The sequence below is a fragment of the Lynx rufus genome, unplaced genomic scaffold (genome assembly GCF_022079265.1).
Source record: "Lynx rufus isolate CCGP_SWC_20201006 ecotype Redwood Valley unplaced genomic scaffold, mLynRuf1.p SCAF_1, whole genome shotgun sequence".
Classification (NCBI taxonomy): domain Eukaryota; kingdom Metazoa; phylum Chordata; class Mammalia; order Carnivora; family Felidae; genus Lynx; species Lynx rufus.
In genome coordinates this window covers 114,871,572-114,892,383 of record NW_025814823.1, presented here as the reverse complement: position 1 = coordinate 114,892,383, position 20,812 = coordinate 114,871,572, and the positions used below count along the sequence as shown (strand labels likewise).

General features: G+C 40.9%; 1 protein-coding gene and 2 non-coding genes across 3 annotated transcripts; all 3 read left to right on the top strand.

Moving 5' to 3' along the window:
- Positions 1-1,874: 1,874 nt before the first annotated feature.
- Positions 1,875-19,363, top strand: HSPA9 (heat shock protein family A (Hsp70) member 9). The gene is made up of 17 exons (XM_047085405.1): positions 1,875-2,025; positions 3,344-3,402; positions 3,691-3,778; positions 4,663-4,844; positions 6,028-6,152; positions 6,963-7,036; positions 7,125-7,231; positions 7,876-8,038; positions 8,517-8,609; positions 12,758-12,967; positions 14,278-14,505; positions 15,381-15,485; positions 16,082-16,199; positions 16,829-16,923; positions 17,228-17,320; positions 17,616-17,756; positions 18,072-19,363. The coding sequence occupies exons 1-17, from the start codon at positions 1,945-1,947 to the stop codon at positions 18,147-18,149; spliced, it is 2,040 nt and encodes a 679-aa protein (XP_046941361.1). The 5' UTR covers positions 1,875-1,944; the 3' UTR covers positions 18,150-19,363.
- On the top strand, positions 13,373-13,447 carry LOC124523552 (small nucleolar RNA SNORD63). The gene has a single exon (XR_006965028.1). It is a non-coding gene; the product is annotated as a small nucleolar RNA SNORD63 (small nucleolar RNA).
- LOC124523555 (small nucleolar RNA SNORD63) lies at positions 15,007-15,075 on the top strand. Its single transcript, XR_006965030.1, has one exon. It is a non-coding gene; the product is annotated as a small nucleolar RNA SNORD63 (small nucleolar RNA).
- Positions 19,364-20,812: the final 1,449 nt, after the last annotated feature.

Sequence of the window (20,812 nt, the reverse complement as noted above, 5' to 3'; positions counted from 1 at the left end):
AAGTTTCCTTCTAACCCGCAGCTCACCGGCAAATATTTGCAACAGACAGAATATGACATTCCTCCAGGAACTCCCAACTGTCTTAATGTTAATGCTTTACTAGAGAGAAAAGCAATCTTAGCTTGACGATAGCTGGGCCTCCAGGATCCTGTGAATCTTTAGCACACAAAAATCCTTTTGGAAACTTCCCTGGTCTTTGCTTTCCCCAACTCCCAAGTATATCATCAGTCACCCTTCACAACACCAGTGCAGCTCTTTCTGCCCACGAGTCCTGTCCCTGTGCTTTGATAAAACCTTTATGCACCGAAAACATCTCAATAACTCTCTCTTGGGCGTTGGCTCCAAACCCCAGCATTTTCCACATCATCTACATTCTTTTCCATCAGTATATTGTTTTAGAATACAAATCCCTACCAACAGGGGTCAAAAGTCTACCTCTCAGGGAATTAAAAAAAACAAAGACATGAGAGTATTAAGCAGACTAGTAACAATTAAAAAATAGTTAAGACTTAGATAAGAGTGTGACTTTTATTACAATGTTTCGTCTGTTATGACCAATGTTATGTTTGCCTTTTCTGTTTCTCACTCCCACTTCCATCCTCCTCACAATGTACACTCTTTAGTTATCTTCTTTCTCTCCCAAACTTCCCCCGACATTTCCTTCACAATTCCTCACACAACTGTGATAGCCTAAGAGGAAAGCACCTCCTTCGAAATAGGACTTAAAAGCCAAGTTGCTTCATCTTCAAAATCAAGGACACTGTCAACTCATTAGTGAATTCACGTTTTGCTTTCACTATATTTCCACCACTTAAAACAGTGTTTGACACATGGTAGGCACTCCAGTACCTGTTTGTTTCATCAGACTCCTACCTCTTTGCAAAACTGAAACTGATCACGGTGCAGTGGCCACTGACATCTCGTTACAGAGCCCACAGTTTCTGTTCCTGGAAACCAGCAGGTTTGAGACGGGATTGAGGAGCTTCAGTAAGGCCTAGCACAGCAGAGGCGGCGAGGGGAGGGCGGGACGGGGGCGCAGGCAAAGAACCTAAGGTCAAGTATTTTTTTATTTTGAGGGTCTGAACGATAATTAGCTCAATTCAACCCAATTCTCTGAACGAAAGGCTGCGTTAGTAGCTCAAAACCAGAGATCCCCGTGGTAAACGGCATGAATTTGAGATCTGCACATCCAGGTGTAGTTCAAATGACGGCCAACAGGTAACCAAAAGACGAACAACAGACGGAGCAGACCAACAAATCTGCTCTGAGCCACAGATTTTCAATGAACAAACGCCCAGGATAAGATGGCGCCGTTACTCAAAAAATTAGAGTGCGGAAAACGACCACCCTAGCGGATGGTGCACGCGCCCGCGCTCGCCCCGGGATACAATCTGAGCCGAACTCACGTGCGCTGAAGCATCCAATGAGTGCTGTAGTACCTCGGTTTCCACCACGCCCTGCGCACATGCGCCTTAGGCGTGCGGCAGGATGCTAGCTGCGCAGGCGCAGCAGGCTCCTCCTCTCACGCAACTGACGCAAGGCCTCTGTAATCGGTTCGCAATTTATCCGTGTGACCTTGAGTCTTTCCTGTTTTCGAGGACCGGGGCTGCCCAAAGTGCTGCCTTTAAACCTCTCTTAGCCCTCTCGCCACTTACTGAGCCCAGACCTGCTGCAGCCGGAACGAAAGGTCATGCTTTTTCCAACCATCATGCTGCGATGCGTATTAGCCATGTGCTCTAACTCAGGGAGCAGGGGTCCCATACTCTCTGGTCAGGCAACCCGGGCGACGCTTCAGCGGAAGAGTGGTCCTCCAGGCGTCAGCAACTAGCCCCCACCCCCCACCCCACGTGGTTGGAGGTTTCCAGAAGCGCTACCACTACTGCGCCGCGCTGCTCCGGCCGTCCGAGCGCGTTTGCTGCTTCGTACTTCCACCATCTAGCCGCCATGATAAGTGCCAGCCGGGCCGCAGCAGCTCGTCTCGTCGGCGCCGCGGTCTCCCGGGGCCCCACAGCCTCCCGCCACAAGGTGAGGGACTGCTGGGCCTCCTCCGGGGGGGCTCACGGCCTTGACCTGCTACGGCAGGCCTAGCCTTTCGGGGACAGAATTGTGCAGCAAAGATCAGGATGGGGAGAAGGTAACTGGCCTTGAGTAATCTCTGTTACGGATTCAGGGCCTAACTCAGGGTTTTCTCCTTCCATATCTCGGGCTCTGCTGAGTCACACCTCTTGCGAGAGAATAGTTTTATTCTAGGAAGTAACGGGTAGTGGTCCTGTCGGCCCGTTCACTTGCTGATTGGATGGGTTTGGCCTTTGGGGCGAGGGACGCAATTTTAGTTGGGAGGGAACCGATATTTTAGCCATTACTTACATATACAAGTCGAAGGACGAGTGTTCGCCTCCTCTAAAAGACAGCGTGTGCAAGGACCCCGTTATCATGAAAAGGAGGATGAAAAGCCTTCTCAGTAAATCAGAAGTTAGGTGCCCATTTTCTTGCTTAGGAACATTTGTATGTAGTTCTCTAAGAGTCTTTGGCGTACGGTTGGTTGTACTATTTGTTATTTCCACGTACCAACAATGGAGTGGTTGCTCATTATCCAAACATATCTTTGGAGAGCGGGAACTGTGTCTCTGCACTCAGCATGGGGTTTAAAAGAAGACTTGGAAGTATCCTGAGATTAGATTTGATCCTGGTTGAAGGCAACTTCTGAATTTTTTTCTCTAAACTGACTGTCCAAGATTGCCAGTCCTAGTCCCCTTAAATCATTTGCTTGGCAAACTCTGGAAATGTTTCTGAATGATTTAAATCTGGAGCTACAATACACACCTACGTGGGGCTTTGGTACCCGTACACTGCTGCTGACAGTGAAATTAAGAAATATCTGAATAGTGTTTTGTACTGGTGATTCTCAACCAGGAACAGTTTTGCCTCCTGAGGGTATATTTGGTAATATCTGGAGATAATTTGTTACACCTTGGGGAACCTCCTGGCTTCTAACAGGAGAGGCACAGGACGCTGCTAAAAGTCCTACAGTAAACAGAACAGTGCCCCACAACAGATTTGGTTCAGAAATCCATAGGGCCAAGGTTGAGGAACCCTGTTACAATTTAATTCAAGACAATTTTATGTTTACTTTTTTCTCCTGGGTCCTTTGGAAATTTCATACTTGATTAAATTTGTTTGGTGTTTAAGTGGCACAGTATCTCTTATACGTAAGATCTTGTTTTACATTTGTTTTACATATACCGTTACCAGAATGAAACTTTGTATCCTTCAGAAGAATAATGGGAACAGGCTCTGGTTTTCATGTTGGTTGATTTTTTTTTTCTTTTCTTTTTTTTTTTAGGACGGCTGGAATGGCCTTAGTCATGAGGCTTTTAGAATTGTTTCAAGGCGGGACTATGCGTAAGTCTAACTTCATTTTTCTGTAAGAGATAATAAATGTTAAACCCTACAGTGATGGTCTCTAAATTTGTGACTAACTTTTACACTGAGAAACAAGTGACGTTTCTGCTTTAATTTATAGATTCTGTAGTGTGCCGTGCTCGCTTCGGCAGCACATACACTAAAATTGGAACGATTCTGTAGTATGCCATTAGTCCCACAATATCAAGTATTATTTATTTTTGCAACCATTCTGGAAACCACTATTATGGTAAAAATAACCATAGCATTATTTTATATGTGTTGCAGATCAGAAGCAATCAAGGGAGCAGTTGTTGGTATTGATTTGGGCACTACCAACTCTTGTGTGGCAGTTATGGAAGGTAAACAAGCAAAGGTGAGCACTATTGGAAGTTCTGGATCGTATATTAGTAGTCATTAGTCTATCTATCTGGCTTTCTCTGCCCTGTGGCTTAGATAAGGGGTATTTTAAAAGCTGCATTTAAGTTCTTAAGATTGTTTTGAGGTGAACTTTTATGCTTACTTGCAATGTGCTGTAAAGTGAATGGATTTGACTTATCAGGATTTAAATGTATCCTAGTATAAAGACTATTAAGTTACTATTAGCACCAATTGGTATGACTTGCGTTGTTGATTATTTCTGTAATCAGAGTCCTACATTTCTGTAAGTCAGTTGAACCATGGTTAGAGGTACAGGAAGAGTCTAGAAGCAAGTGAAGCTCCACATAACACATAGGCTGCATCTTAGGAGCTCTTGCTATGGTAGAGGTTGTTCCCCTGAAGGACCTCCTTAGTTCACAAAACAGTTTATTCCCACTGGGTTCTTCTCAAGATTTAGAGTTGGGATTTCTGAATGGTTTCTTGGCAGTTTCTTTTACCTATGCATGAAACTTGTAACCAGCACAAAAAAATTTAGAAGTAGATTTAATTCCCCCATATGGAAAGAAGGATGATCTGGTTTCAATATCTTAGTATGAAAGGTGTGATTTATATTATCTTTCCATTTTTTTGTTTTTAGTTGTAACTTGTTTCAAAGTGAAGGACTAAAAATACTTTAAACACTACATCTGTCTCCAGTAGTAGGTACTTGCTATATCAGCATTCACAGAGCAGAAAAGCATGGTTATTAGTGCTGTACTTGAACGTTTGTTTTGTGATTTGGCAGCAGTTTTGTGTCTTTAAATGATTGATAAAAAAAAAAAAAAAAAAAAGGTGATGGTGACTAGAACCTCATTCTTTGTCTTACTTTGGGAGTTTTAGGTGCTAGAGAATGCTGAAGGTGCCAGAACCACCCCTTCAGTTGTGGCCTTTACAGCAGATGGTGAGCGACTTGTTGGCATGCCAGCCAAGCGACAGGCTGTCACCAACCCAAACAACACATTCTATGCCACCAAGCGTCTCATTGGCCGGCGATATGATGACCCTGAAGTACAGAAAGACATGTAAGTAATAGGAAAAGCATAGTTATTTCCAGAGGCCACACATAGGAATGGTTTCAGCAAAATCCTTGGAGCATCTGACCTTAGTAATTGTACATATTGTCCCTAGAGGCATGTCCTGCCCTACTGAAAGGATACCTCCTTCAAAAACATTAGCTTCTGCCTTCACATATTAGGTCTTTTCCATGTATTGATGTGACACGAAGATTTGGCTAGTCATTTTTGGACCATGTAAATTGGTGTTAAATTCATAAGGCCACATCATGTGCCAGTCAGCTGTTTTCAGAGTCTTTCCGTGCTAAGACACCTATCCCTGCTTTATTCCTTTTCATGGCCATCAACTTGTATGAACATACAATTGATCCTTGAATAACACAGGAGATAGTGGTGCCAACCTTTTATACAGTTGAACATCTGTGTATAACTTCTGACTTCCCAGAAACTTCACGACTAAAAGCCTACTGTTGACCAGAGCCTTACTGATGACATAAGGAGTTAACTAACACTCATTTTGTGTGTTGTGTATGTTATATATCATATTACAACAAAGTACATTAGAGAAAAATCATAAGGAAGAGGAAATATGTTTATAATACTTTATATAGATTCAAAAATATCCACATATAAGTGGACTGGTGGAGTTAGAACCTCTGTTAAGGGTCAGTTGTATACAGCATTTTGTTTGTCAGTTAATGAGCATTTGAGGGCTATTAAGAATACTACCATAGGGGTACCCAGCTGACTCAGAAGAGCATGCAACTCTTGATCTTGGGATTGTGGGTTCAAGCTCTATCTTGGGTGTGGAGATGACTGAAAAGAATAAATAAACTTAAAGAATACTGTTAATAAATTCATGTACAGGTTTTTGTAAGGATGTGTTTTCATTTCTTTTTTTCTTGGTAGATTCCTAGTAATGAACTTGCTGGGTCATTGGTAACTCTTAATAATTTCCAAAGCAGGGGCACAAATCTTTAGTTTGGTGGAAAGAATCTTCAGGTGTAACCAGGATGTTTTTAGATGTTAATGATTGCTTTCTAAACGTTTTCATTAAATGGATTTCTTAAGTCGTCATTTTTTGGCCATGGATCTCTTGGGATGAAAGATGGACATTGATGGTATATGGTAGCCTTGTCATGGTAGGTTGCACTAGCACATTTTTATCAAATAAAATTTTTGTGTCTTTCAGTAAAAATGTGCCCTTTAAAATTGTCCGTGCCTCCAATGGAGATGCCTGGGTCGAAGCTCACGGAAAACTCTATTCTCCAAGTCAGATTGGAGCATTTGTGTTGATGAAAATGAAAGAGACTGCAGGTGAGAAGGTTTGGTTCCTATCTGTCAAGTTTGAAGAACTGGATGGTTCCTAACTTATATACTCCAGTGTCCCTTGTGTGAGTCTGGGGTGAATATTATGCAGAAAACCTAGGATTGGCAAAACTTTGTTACTCATCACATTTTCCCTACATACTGAATTTGTCCTCAAAGTTTTCCTAACAGGGCTTATTTATCTTCTCCAATATTGAGGAGTGGTGTTCTGTATTGAAAGCTGAAAGACTACATATTAACCTTTTGGCTCTCTTGGTAAAACTTCGTATTTGGAGAAATTCGTGGCTATTTTAAGTCTAAGAATAGGTCGTTATAGCTGCTGAACCTTCACTATAATGTTAAAGGTGAGATCTTGGGTTTTCAACCATTGATTTAATTGGAGCATTTTCCTACAGGGTTTCTCTGTGTTAGGTCACATGCAGAAAAAAACTGATGAGCGCTGTCTGTGGCTCCAGGATGACGACCCAGGTTGTTAGGCTACATTAGTAATTCTTTTTTTTAATTTTTAATTGTTTTTTAATGTTTATTTATTTTTGAGAGAAAAGGAGAGACAGAGCGTGAGCAGGGGAGGGGCAGAGAGAGAGGGAGACAAAGAATCCGAAACAGGCTCCAGGCTCTGAGCTGTCAGCACAGAGCCTGACGTGGGGCTCGAATTCATGAACCGCGAGATCATGACCTGAGCCGAAGTTGGATGCTCAGCCGACTGAACCACCCAGGCGCCCCTACATTAGTAATTCTTTTACCTGTTTCATAGGACAGAATGTCATGAATGTATTTCATTTTTTTATTCTTTTCTAGAAAATTACTTGGGGCATACAGCAAAAAATGCTGTGATCACAGTTCCAGCTTATTTCAATGACTCCCAGAGACAGGTGAGTTCATTTGACATTCTGAAAATATCAAGACTGTATTGATGATATTTAGGACACAGGGTGGAAAATGCTTTTTTCTTTTTTTTAGGCCACTAAAGATGCTGGCCAGATATCTGGACTAAACGTGCTTAGGGTAATTAATGAACCTACAGCTGCTGCTCTGGCTTATGGTCTAGACAAATCAGAAGATAAAATGTAAGTTTGTGCAGTAAACTCCACCTAGGTTTGTGGGACTTCACCTATGGAAGTACTGGGCTGTGATCATTTTTCCCCCCTTAGCATGCATATTGGCAAGTATTTGTTCAAAAGTATGGTTTTGGGAATGTCTGGCTGGACCATTTGGCTGGGCATGCGACTCTTGATCTTGGGGGTGTGAGTTTAAGCCCAACACTGGGCATGGAGCCTACTTTAGGGAAAAAGTGATTGAATATCGTCAATTTTGCTTTATTTTTTTAATGTTTATGTTTTTTGAGAGCGCGCAGGAGCGGGGAAGGAACAGAGAGGGAGACACAAAATCTGAAGCAGGCTCCAGCCTCTGAGCTGTCAGCAGAGTCCATCGTGGGGCTTGAACTCACAGACCCTGAGATCATGACTTGAGCCAAAGTCGGACGCTTAACCGAGCCACCCAGGCACCCCAGTTTTAAAATGTTTTTCAACTCTATGTTTTACAGTTAGCTATTCGTGCCACATGTTCATATACCTGTCACTTAGGCAGTTATCCAATTTTATAATTAACTATACCACAGGGAAAACGGTCAGGTTTATGTTCCTTTGGTTGTTGAAATTTCTACCCTAGTGATAGGTGTTCTCCCTTAAAACCACCTCTTTTGTCTTTCTAGAATTGCTGTATATGATTTAGGTGGTGGAACTTTTGATATTTCTATCCTGGAAATTCAGAAAGGAGTGTTTGAGGTGAAGTCTACCAATGGAGACACGTTCTTAGGCGGTGAAGACTTTGACCAGGCCTTGCTACGACACATTGTGAGGGAGTTCAAGAGAGAGGTTGGTTACCAGTATAGTTCATATGTAGACATTGGGATGGTGAGAATTTCTTTATTCAGATGACTATTTGCTTTATGACTTTTTGCCCTTAATAGAACATGGAACAGCACTGAAAGAATTGCGTTTCAGTTTCACGGGTAGACTGAACCATTCTGGTTGTTGTAGCTTTAGCTTGGGAATCCACAACAGGTTGAAGAGGGTATGGTACTCTGTATAATATTGGAAGAGGAATTCTGGGCACTCCTATTTGGATCCAGAACCCAGTGGCTCGAAAGAACTAAGATTAGATCAGCCCTCTGGCTCCAGACACAATTTGAAGAATAAGATTTCTTTTTCCTACAGATTTTTAAGGGCAGTGAGTGATTCATGTTTGTTTATAAAGACAGGGCTTTACTTTAAGTTACCATACCTTATCGTTGTAATCTAAATAGTATTCATCACCTCATTAACGTTAGTATTACGTGTTTTCATTTTGTAGACGGGGGTTGATTTGACCAAAGACAACATGGCACTTCAGAGGGTTCGGGAAGCTGCTGAGAAGGCTAAGTGTGAACTCTCCTCATCTGTGCAGGTGGGATGTGGATGAGTCCCAACAGTCTTAATGTTTCCAGCCTTAGTTTATTTGAATAGCATATTCTTGGTGCAATTTCTATCGAATCTTTTCTAGTTTTCTAGGTGGCAGTAAAAGCCTGTCCGTGAACAAAGGAACAGTGTATTTTTGTTTGGTTTTGGTTTTGGTTTTTCTTAGAAGTTTATTCTTAGTACACAAGTACAGGAGGGGGAGAGAGAGAATCCCATGCAGGCTCCACACTCAGTGCAGAGCTCAACATGGGATCGATCTCAAAATCATGAGATGCAGGGCTTGAACCCATGAGCCATGAGATACAACCTAAGCCTAAGTGGGACACTCAACCTACTGAACTACCCATGTACCCCTAAAGATACTGATTAAAATTAAAAAAAATTTTTTTTGACATACTGATTTTTGAGAGAGAAACACAGAACACAAGCATGGGAGGAGCAGAGAGAGAAAGAGGGAGACACAGAATCTGAAGCAGCTCCAGGCTCCAAGCTGTCAGCGCAGAGCCTGATGTAGGGCTTGAATTCACGTACTGTGAGATAATTACCTGAGCCGAAGTCGGATGCTTAACCACCTGAGCCACCCAGGCACCCCAAGATTCTGATTTTAAAATCTAGACTTAGTAGTGTGCAAAATGGGAATCACTAGCCTAGAAATAATAGGTTTCTCTCATAATTGCTAATGTCTTCACTTAAGACATGTCTTTGTGTGAGTCTCTAATTGTCTCATTTAATTATTTGGATCAGCAATCCAGAAAGTGAGCTATGAAACCTGGCTGAAGGCTGGGGTATATACACTTGGGCACATTTCTTTCTGTTAGCATTAGAGTTGCTCAGTATCTGTTTAAGTGTTAGGCTGTGTTGCTCCAGTTCTGAGAGGTGAAGCTTCGCTTTGCCTTAGGCATTAATAATAGAACTATATGAAGCATGGTAGTTTTTGGTCAGACTTACAAGTTGAAAGGCAAATTTGTTTCTGGTTTCTCAAGTGGCAGCAGGAAAGCGGAGCATGTCACTCCTTGAGTTGATGATTTGATCACCCGTACTGAGTGATCCAATGTGGAAAAACTTGGTTTTTGTTTTTTGGGTTTTTTTCTTTTGAACCTGAATTTTTTTTTTTTTTTAACGTTAAAAAATTTTTTTTTTCTTTCAATTTGTTTTGAGAGAGTGAAAGCAGGGGAGGGGCAGAGAGAGAATCCCAAGCAGGCTTCTTTCAGAGCAGAGCCCGATAAAAGGCTCATACTCAAGAACCACAAGATCATGACCTGAGCCAAAATCAACACTTGGACACAACTGACAGAGCCACTCAAGTGCCCCTTAAAAAAATGTTTTTTAAAGTAGCTATGACGAGCTATACAAGAGTTATCCATGGTGTTAATGGTGTTACTTTATCCCTGCCGTCATACAGAGTGGCAGAACTTTGCAACATACAATGGTTAGGATTAGAATTGAACTATGGGATGCCAGAAGATAACTTAAAATTCGTCCCAGGAGTTGACAATTTGTGGAGGGTGAAGTTGGTTTTTACTGTGACTGTATCTTACTGATAGAGTTTGGATTGTTTTCCAGCATTTTGATATTACAACAAAGTTTGTCCAGCATTCTTGTATATTAATATTTGTGCATGTGTAATTGTAAATCTCCAGAATAAATTCCTAGAAGCATTACCTCTGTGGGTTTACAGTGTGGTGTGGAGAGATAGGTATTAATTAGGACGTGAGATTAACAATAGTCAAACCAGAAGTAATGTGATAGGTTAAGAGTGGCTCCCTAGGCAGACTGCTGGGATTCAAGTCCTGTTTCATCACTTAATATCTGTGGCCTTAGGTAAATTATTTAACATTTCTGTTTTCTTACCTACAAAATGAGAATAATAGTGCCAGTTTCTCTCTTTGATTTGTGAGGATTACTAAATTGAAACGTGTTTAGGACATGTTATAAATAGTATTCTATAGTAAGTTACTAATGTGGTAAAAAAACAAAAGTTTGGTTTCTAATTGTAAGAGAAAGCTGACAGAGGTGTTTGACCTCACAAGGAGTGCTCGGTGAGATGAGTTGGATCAGGAAAAGATACTAGGACAAGTAAGTATGAGGCTCTGAGAAAAGGCTAGTGTGTTCGAAGAGCAGATAGGCAGGGTAAGTGCAGAACGTGAGGGTAGAGGCTTGATAGATTTGGGATCTGGGTCTATTCTGAGAAGAGGGAATATAAACCAGTGAAAACTTTTTTTTTTTTTTTTAAGTAGTGCCTATACCCAACGTGAGGCTCAAACCCACAACCCCAAGATCAAGAGTCGTATGATCCGCCTACTGAGCCACCCAGGCACCCTAGTGAAAACCTAAATTAAGGGCAGTAACATGGCCAGATACGGGTTTGTGAAAAGTGCTCTGGCAGAGGTGGAGTGGAAATTTGTTTGGAGTCAGGAGGGGTCCTGTAGCAGAGGTAGCCTGAGTGGAAGTGGGAGAACATTGGGAGGCTGTAGCACATGGTCAGGTGGTGGTGAGAGGAAGGACTTGGACTGGAGTGAAATAGAGGTAGTGTTGAATTTGAGAAGCGACAAAGCTTAGTGACAGACTGGGTTTTGAGGATTGAGAGTCCTGGAATTGTTCAGATTGTCATTAACATACAGCATATAGAATTGCATTGATACAATGTCCGTGTGTGGGCTTTTACAATTAAATAAAAATTTAAAATTGCATTCCTCAGTTGTATTGCCTGTATTTCAAATGCTGAGCCATACATGGCTAGTGGCTGCCGAATTGAACAGCACAAATACAGAACATTTCCATTGCCACAGAAAGTTCTGTTGGATTTCATTGGTTTAAAGTTTGCTTGGTTGTTTTTTTTTTGTTTTGAGAAAGCACAAGTGAGTGAGGGGCAGAGAGAGAGAGAATCCCGAAGCAGGGCTCTAGCTCACCTGATGTGGGGCTGGAACTCATGAACGCTGAGACCATGACCTGAGCTGAAGTCAGATGCTTAACCAACTGAGCCATCCAGGCACCCCCTGGATTGCATTACTTTAGATAATTTAATTGTTTTTGATTTAGTTTGTTAATAATGTTGCAAAGAAAGAAGGAAATCGTCGGTGGTGTTCTTTACACTTGATCTTAGCCAAAAGGCTGAGAAGTGATGGATGGTGTTCTTTAAAGCAATACTCAGCACTGTTCCTACAAAAGATGTGTTAACTCGTTCACTATTTATTAAGCATTTAAATGCCAAAAGTAGTTTACCTGATGAGAGATGGTAATGGGTTTGCTCCTTCAGTCTGTTTCCTGCCAGCCTTGCTTCAGCCTTGCTTTGATGTGAAATTGGAGGGGAGGTACAATTTTGTTCCTGAGGGTCCACGTTGAGACGTGTTTCAGCAAGTTTAGTGAGGAGTTTGGTTAGTCTAAATAGTCTGAATGTAGGCCCTATTAGGATACCTTTATTATGGTATGGCTATAGCAGCGTTTGCTGCTTTCCATGAATGTGATGGCAGTAAAGTCAATTCTGGTGTAGGTATCTTTAGTATTTCTGTAGCTTCCTTACCATCTTCCTGAAACTGAGAAAGCCTTGGCTTGAGGCAAGTTATTTGGTTCAGAGCATGCTTTTGACTTACTTTTTGTGTGTGTACATTTTTAAGTTTATTTTGAGAGCGAGAGAAAGCGTGAGCAGGGGAGGGTCAGAGAGAATCTCAAGCAGGCTCCACACTGTCAGTGCAGAGGCCAGCATGGGGCTGAACCCACAAACTGTGAGATTATGACCTTAGCCAAAGTTAAGGGTCATAGATACTTAACCGACTCAGCCATTGAGGTGTCCCACTATTTCATTCTTCATTGTTGATAACAGATTCTAAAATTTTTGCTTCTGGGAAGATCATAGGTTGAATCTTTTTAATTTTGAAAAGGAGGGGTGGTGTAAATGAGCAAGGGGCAGTGAGAGAATCCCAGGCACAGAGCCAGGCGCAGGGCTTGACCTCCTGAACTCTGAGATCATGACCTGAGCAGGAGTTGAATCTTAAAGAGTCATTGTGTTTGTGGCTGTTGCTTCAAAGTGGGTCTACTCTCTCTATAGCTTTCAAAGTCTTCCTCGTGAGGGTATGGTCTTATTTTAATTGAAGTAATAAAGAAACGTCACCAGTATTGCTTTCCCTGCTACCTTTGCAGACCGACATCAATTTGCCATATCTTACGATGGATGCTTCTGGACCCAAGCATTTGAATATGAAGCTGACCCGGGCTCAATTTGAAGGGATTGTTACGGATCTAATCAAGAGGACAATTGCCCCATGTCAAAAAGCCATGCAAGATGCAGAAGTCAGCAAGAGTGACATAGGAGAAGTGATTCTTGTTGGTGGCATGACTAGGATGCCCAAGGTATGGACCCATGGAATCCTTGGCATGGAAAGCAGAGAGGGCAAGCACATGATGTTTTCTCTGGATAGATGATTTGTGTAGGAACATGAGTACATGGCCTTTCTGCCACAGTGACCTGAAGGGATCTTTGAACGCAATTTATGCCCTCACTAGAGGTCTTTTGTGGCCTCTTTTTAAAAGGGTTTCAGAAAAAGGATCAGGAAGGGCAAAATGTCTTTGGGTGGTAGCATGGAAGATCCTGAACTTCATTCTTGGGATATTTTTATAAACCAAGTATTTCTCAAAGTTGGAGATCAGAGATAGCTTAAAACCTTGGTACTATCTAGTCTCTACATGCAGTTTTGGATACATGTGTTTACAGCATAATATTTTGGGTTTCTAACTGCATCACCTCAACAGAGATTTGTGCAATGATGCATATTATTTATCAACACATCATTCTGATAAGATAGGTGTGTGGAAAACTAATGACTGAGCACAACCTGTTGAAGGTGTCATTTTTGCTGTATAGCTTGAATAGAATACTAATTTCCTTTGGAGTTCATGGGCTTAGGAAAATCTGCACAGAGTAAACATGGAGAAAAAAATGGAGGCTTTGGACCAGGAAAATATCTTTATGTTAACAAATTACCCCAGATGCTGTTTAAGTAGCACTTTTTTCTAACATTAGTAAAATAAGCTGGAGAGAAGAACATGCCTCACATTAGCAACAATGTTCAATTATTGAATTAGCACTGCTCTTTTAAGGTGGTTTTTAGTTGATCTGTAGAAGGGGAATTGAACTATATCTAAGTCTTGATGTCTTGCAGCCTGTATTTCTAATTTAATATGTTGTATAGGAAACCCAGTAATAAAAGTTACGCAGCTCCTTCTCAAATTTAAAAGGACTAAATGGGGCGCGTGGGTGGCTCAGTCCGTTTTGCGTCTGACTCTTGATTACAGCTCAGGTTATGATCCCAGTGTCGTGGGATTGAGCCCCACCTCATACTCCACGCTGAGCATGGAGCCTGCTTGAGATTCTCTCTCTGCTCCTCTACCCTGGTCGAGCTGTCTAAAAATAAATAAAAAATTTATAAAAAGGGCTATGAGTGATGCTCAAGTAAAGGATAGGAGTGTTGCCTGTACTTGACACACTGAGGTCATTAAGAAGAACTCAAATATGAAATAGTAACATGAGTGAACATTCTTGGATCTGAAGCAGCTTATCCTGAGATTTGTTGTGGTCTTGGGACACATGTGCTCTTTTACCCTTCCCAAGAGTAGCTGCCCTTGGTAGTGGGTGACGGGTTCTTTTTTTCTTGGTGGCTTAGGTTCAGCAGACTGTACAAGATCTCTTTGGCCGAGCCCCAAGCAAAGCAGTCAATCCTGATGAGGCTGTGGCCATTGGAGCTGCCATTCAGGGAGGTGTGTTAGCTGGTGATGTCACAGATGTACTGCTCCTGGATGTCACTCCCCTGTCTCTGGGTATTGAGACTCTGGGAGGTGTTTTTACCAAACTTATCAACAGAAACACCACTATTCCAACCAAGAAAAGCCAGGTAAGAGTCACCTACCCCTCCGTTGTCACAGAGAATATAGGTTCTGTGAGGGACATGATTATACCCACTTTTTTTAGTTTTTCCTAGGACATTTTGCTTTTTGTTTTTGAGTCCATACTAGGTGAACATGGGTGCTAAGAATCTTGCTTTTTGTTCTTTTTTTGTTGGTTCCTGAATATGTTCTCCTTACCTGTCAGCTAGCAGTAATTTTAGGGAAGGTATCAGTGGTGTCCTTCACCGTATTAAAATAACTTTCCAAAAGGAGCTTCATCGTTTGGGACTAATTTCCTTGTTTTCTTCTGTTCTCAAAGGCAATAAAAAGAATGGCCTGGCCAAGATTAGGGGAGGGTGCTTGTCTTATGGGTGAATGATGGAGATGCTGAGATACCAAGCCAGGGCTATCTGGACAATGGCTTGCTTAGTCTTAGATTCAGAATTGTTTACTGACTTTCCCAATTTGTTTTTCTGAAAAGCTGTTATAGCTAATGGCTGTTGCTATTTGTTCAGTGATGTATTGCCAATACATCGTTCTGAAGAAAACTATGTGGTGACTTCCTGTGACTGAGCATAAAATACATGTCATGTCTCTGACCTGTTTCCTCAAATGAGCATGTTTCAACATCTCATTTTCTTTAGCTCCTTTTGAGGACGCCTTTGCTAATGCTGCATCTTTGTTTAGTGCATTTGCTTAGCTGAAACAATAGCTACTGTATACCCTTTGGCTGTACTAATCCTATTCCCCTGCAAAAACAAAAGCCTTTGTTCTGAACATGGGATTCTTAAGTGTTGAGATGGGAATTTCTTTCTTTGGCTTGCACTTTTCTAAGGGGAGTAGCCTAAACAGACTGCCAACCCAGAGTTTTTTTCTCTCTTAGGTGTTTTCTACAGCTGCTGATGGTCAGACTCAAGTGGAGATTAAAGTGTGTCAGGGTGAGAGAGAGATGGCTGGAGACAACAAACTTCTTGGACAGTTTACTTTGGTAGGTATCAGGAATCCTGAGTACTTTGCTTTTTCTATAAACTTGGACTAAATTATAATTCTTAATAACATTACCAAAACTAAAACACAGGGACCTCGTCTGTGTTACCTTAGTTCAGTGTACAGATGAATTTTGCAACTGGATACCCATGGCTTCAGTTTTTCCTGAAAGTTTTGCTTGTTCCTGATGCCTTAGGAAGTTGATAAATATAAGAGCTACGGAAATAGAATGTTAGTTAGGAAAAATTCCTCAATTATTAATTTAAGGCATTTGATATTGGCTCCTAGTGAGCATTGTTTATTGGTTCTTAGTGAACAATGATGGACAGTTTTCCTCTCATTCAGCGTGTCCCTTAGGTATACACGGTCATTATGGTTACTTGCTGTAGCCAACTTCACTGGCTTAAGCCCTGGTTCTTTCAGGTAGTAATGAAACTACTATTCTTATTTATAAATGTGTGTTTTTATACATTTTAAGTATTGTTTGTTGCTCCCAGGAACAAGTTACTTTACCCAGAGACTGTATATATAGGTTTGGAAATAGGGCACTGGACCTCTTGTGAGAGGAACTTAATGCTGCATATTTCTCTATATTAGATTGGAATTCCCCCAGCCCCTCGTGGAGTCCCTCAGATTGAAGTTACATTTGACATTGATGCCAATGGGATTGTACATGTTTCAGCCAAAGATAAGGGCACAGGACGTGAGCAGCAGAGTAAGTGTTCTTATTTATCAGACTCTAAGAGACAAGGGACCTTGAAGTTCCTCTGAGAACTAGACCTTCTAGATTGTGCGTGTGTTTTCCCCCAGCCTTGGGGGGATTAGGGGAGGCAATGAGTCCTTTTTGCCCCTTTTCTCCTTGGTCATCAGATTCACATTAACAGATGTATTTATTACCACAAATGGGCAAGCACTGGGCTTCTGGATTGCTGAAGTTTTGGTAGGCAGGCAGAACAAATGGTCTTTGTGGATTTCAGATCTTTGGTTTCCTTCTGTTATAGGACAACGGTATTTGTCTTATTCGTAATATATATACATAATACTTCATCATCATACATCAAGATTGGCTACTCTGAACAGGAATATTTTTTTTAAGTTTTGGTGGGGTTTTGTTGTTGGTTTTTAAGTTTATTTGAGAGAGAGAGAGTGCAAGCTCCAATGTGCAGAGCCTGACATGGGGCTCGAGGTCATGAATTGTTCCATTATGACCTGATCGGAAATCAAGAGTCGGATGCTTAACCAGCTGAACCATTAGGTGCCCCAGGAGTGTTCTTTTTCTTAATACAGAGAAAGAGGCAGATAATTTTATCTGGGAAGTAACAAGATGCTTTTATTTCATTCTAGTTGTGATCCAGTCTTCTGGTGGGTTAAGCAAAGATGATATTGAAAATATGGTTAAAAATGCAGAAAAGTATGCTGAGGAAGACCGACGAAAGAAGGTAACTATTTTCTGCCTCTGCAACTGGGAGGTGAAAGTGGGAGTTTGGACATGTATTGTTGATTTTCTAGTCTGTCTTTGAATCTGTCCTTGCTCTCTTTTTGTTCCTAACTTTTGTGTGGAATGCTTTTCTTACTCTCATTTCCACATCAAAATTTTTGTGTTATACAATAAGATAAAATCACTTACAGACATCCTAGACTACTTCAGACCACAGTAATTTGTCTTTATTCTGTAATTATTTATCAGCATGTTCTAACTGGTTGGTTGGGAAGTCTTCATACTAAATTTATAATTTCTCCTAGGAACGAGTTGAAGCAGTTAATATGGCTGAAGGAATCATTCATGACACAGAAACAAAAATGGAAGAATTCAAGGACCAGTTGCCTGCTGATGAAGTGAGTTCTCTCTTAAAATAGTTCAAGAAGTTAGGTATTATCACCAGTGTCAATGAAGTTTGTTTTTCTGTGTGAATCTTGATAGGAATCTAGTGGTATTTTTGTTTCTCAGACTTTTTATTCACATTTTTCACACAGACTTCAGTTGGGGCCGTTTGATAAATAAGGAAATTGAGACACATTTTTAAAGAGGAGTTCTGTCAAGGATAGAAATTTGTTTTTTAATGTTTCTGAGTATTACTCTACATAAAATGGGATAAGAAACCCAGAGAAAGAGTTTGGTTTTGTTTTTAAGTGCAACAAGCTAAAAGAAGAGATTTCCAAAATGAGGGAACTTCTGGCTCGAAAAGACAGTGAAACGGGAGAAAACATAAGGCAGGCAGCATCTTCCCTTCAGCAAGCATCACTGAAGCTCTTCGAAATGGCATACAAAAAGGTACAAGGACATTTTGTTGAGTGAATTTGTGCCTAACTTGATCTTAATAGAACTGCTGTTAATTACTGTCACTGGTGGCACTCTACATGGCCGTTTATAGAACTGGGAGTATTGGAGTTGGAAATACTCTGGCTTTCTTGACTCTGCTTTGGGAGGGGGCGGTGATGGCAGTCAAAGGGAGGGACTCACAGAAACCATCAATAGAGTACAAGAAGGGAGGGAGAGTAGAATAGGCAGCATATGCCCCCTTTTTTAGTTTATCAAAGAGCAAACTGTCCACTTTAAGTGAGTTGCTCTCCAATATTTTCTTAACAGATGGCATCTGAGCGAGAAGGCTCTGGAAGTTCTGGCACTGGGGAACAAAAGGAAGATCAAAAGGAGGAGAAACAGTAATACCAATAAACTTTGGAGTCAAATTATGACGCTTGGGAGTGAAGAAACTTCCTGAGCAGAAATGGGCAAATTTCAGTCTTTTACTGTGTTTTTGCAGTATTCTATATATAATTTCCTTAATATGTAAATTCAGCAACCATTAGCTAATGATCATTTAATGAGAATTCCAACCATACAAAGTTCACAGTACTCTGTCCCTAGTTAATTTTCAACTGCATGTAAAGGGAGGGGAAGATGATTTACTGATCATTATAAAAACACTGTTGTTTTGTGCTTTAGTAGCCATATTTTCAAGAGGTGAAACCATCTCAATAAAGAAGGTACTTACTCATAAACCTGGAATGCCCTCTCAGACCATATGGGGATGAGATCCTTCCAGTCAGTTGAAACTGCTAACCCAGCCTATGTGTGTGTATGAGGGATTCTTCAACTGAGGCCTTGCAAGGCAAGCCAGGTGTGCCATGTTGGGAGGTAGGGCAGGAGAAGGTAGATCAATGGGAAAATAGATGTTAGGTGCAGCTTTAAAAAAGGTAGTAATAGGGCTCCCTAACTTTCCTAAGGCATACTTTTCTAGCTACCTTCTGGCCTGTGTCTGGCACCTGTATCCTTGATTGCTTTTTTGATCCAGTATGGATTTTTAAAAATAAATGAAAAGCATCTTGATCTCTTTATTTATGAGAAGTGAGGTTCTGAGATTTAGCTTCAGGAAAAGGACATGAATCGTATTTCCCAATTCCCTGACCTAAAGCCATTCAACAATCTTTTTGTCTGGCATCGAAACTAGGGCTACTATTTTCAGGTTGCAAGAAGCATGTCCAATAGTAAGCCCTAGGATTTCAGTGGTTTGATAACATCAGGAACTGATTAGTGTTCAGATTCATTTCCTGACCAGTGGTCTTCCAGCAGACTCCCCCCTCCTTTCATGTATTACTGCCCTCTACCATGCCCAAAGGAATGTCAGTCAAGAACATGGGCTTAGACCTCATCAGGTGTAATACCTCCTCTTATTTTGTGATTATCTAGAAGTGAAATTCGTGTATACTTAAGTCAATATGATGTTCTAATGTAGATTGTTTATACAACCGCTACATTCCTGGAAAATTAAGTGTTCCTAACACCCATGTAAACACTTCTGGGGATTCATTTGAAAAATAAATTCTAGGCTCAAGTTTTCAGCTACATGAATACTTGGGAACCTTATGGGATTATATTAATTCTTTGTGAAGGATTGTTTTATGGCATATTGGAAGATACTTAGCACCTTTGTCAGCCCTTGCCCACTGAATGCTTCTGGAGTCTCCTAATCATTGTGATACTAAGCCCCTCAAGGACTTCTAAAGCACCGCTTAAGAACTAGTGGCTTTTTATTAAAGATTTATACTTGGCATCAGGTTAAAGCAGTGCTTGAAAAGACACTGCCTCAGCTACCCCTTGTATATTGAACACCTAGAGCAGTATTTCAATTCCTACCAGTAAAACTGATGGTGCAAACAACCTTCAAAGGCAAAAGGTTTTTTATTTTGCAAATAGTCTCCCTTTTGTGGTGACAACTGCTTGATAGGTTCCAAAAGAAACTTGTGGTTTCCCTTCCTAAGGGATCTTACCAATTATCCTAAATGTGCTTAATTATCCTAATGTGCTTCTTGCCTAATCTAAAAAAGTCAAATTTTAATGACCATCAAAGTACATCCAGAACCACTTTCTCCACTTCTACCACTTAGTATAATTTACTAGTTGGATTCTTCTAAGTAGTTTTCCCAACTTAAAATCACATCTTTGCCATTTTGGTGATTTCCCGGAGTTGTCAGCAATCAAAAATCACATGTGGCATTCGTCAGGGGTTACATTTCATTTTAGCTAGGAATAGTTCCTTTGCCATATCTTTTTAGGACACTGCCATTTTTGAAGAGTATTGGCCATTTCATTTACAGAATAGTCTTTGTTTGGATTCACCTGATTTCCTTGAGTTCTGTACATACTACTGGTAGAAAGAAAGGCCACACATATATTAGGTCTATTAATGCATCAATTACCAGGGAGACTAAGATGCTGTGCTCCACACTTCATTATGAAGACACTTTCAATAAGTAATTTATGGATGTGGCTTAATTTTAGATGTAACCGAGAGATTACATAGCAAGAAAGATAAAAGCAAGTTCTTCTAGATGGTATAGGAGAAGATCAGAGGTGAAGAGACAGCCTAGACCTTGGAAATATGCTGATTCAGGCAAAGGCACTTCACTGTTTCACAGGCACTTCAACTGACTCCATATAAGGGCTGTATTTCTTTTTTGTCCTCTAGTTATCAGGATGGTAAAATGGGTGAAAACTTCACATAGAAGAAGCTATAGGGTGACCTACATTTCTTAATCTGTGTACAGCATGAAGGTAATTTAGCAATCCCAGAAAGAACCACTGAAAGCCATTTCAGTTGGTCAGCAACAGTTGAGTATCAGCAATTTGAAATGGTTAAACCTAATACAAAGCACAATCACCAACCCATTTCTGCTGCAGCAGGTCAGGAAACCGAAATCTTGACCCTAAAAAGAACATTGCAGTTGAACCAACATTCAATAATTATGAACTTCAACTCTGAGATCAGGAAACAAGCAACGCCCAAGGGCATCTGGTTGGCTCAATGGTGAAGCATGGGACGCTCAATC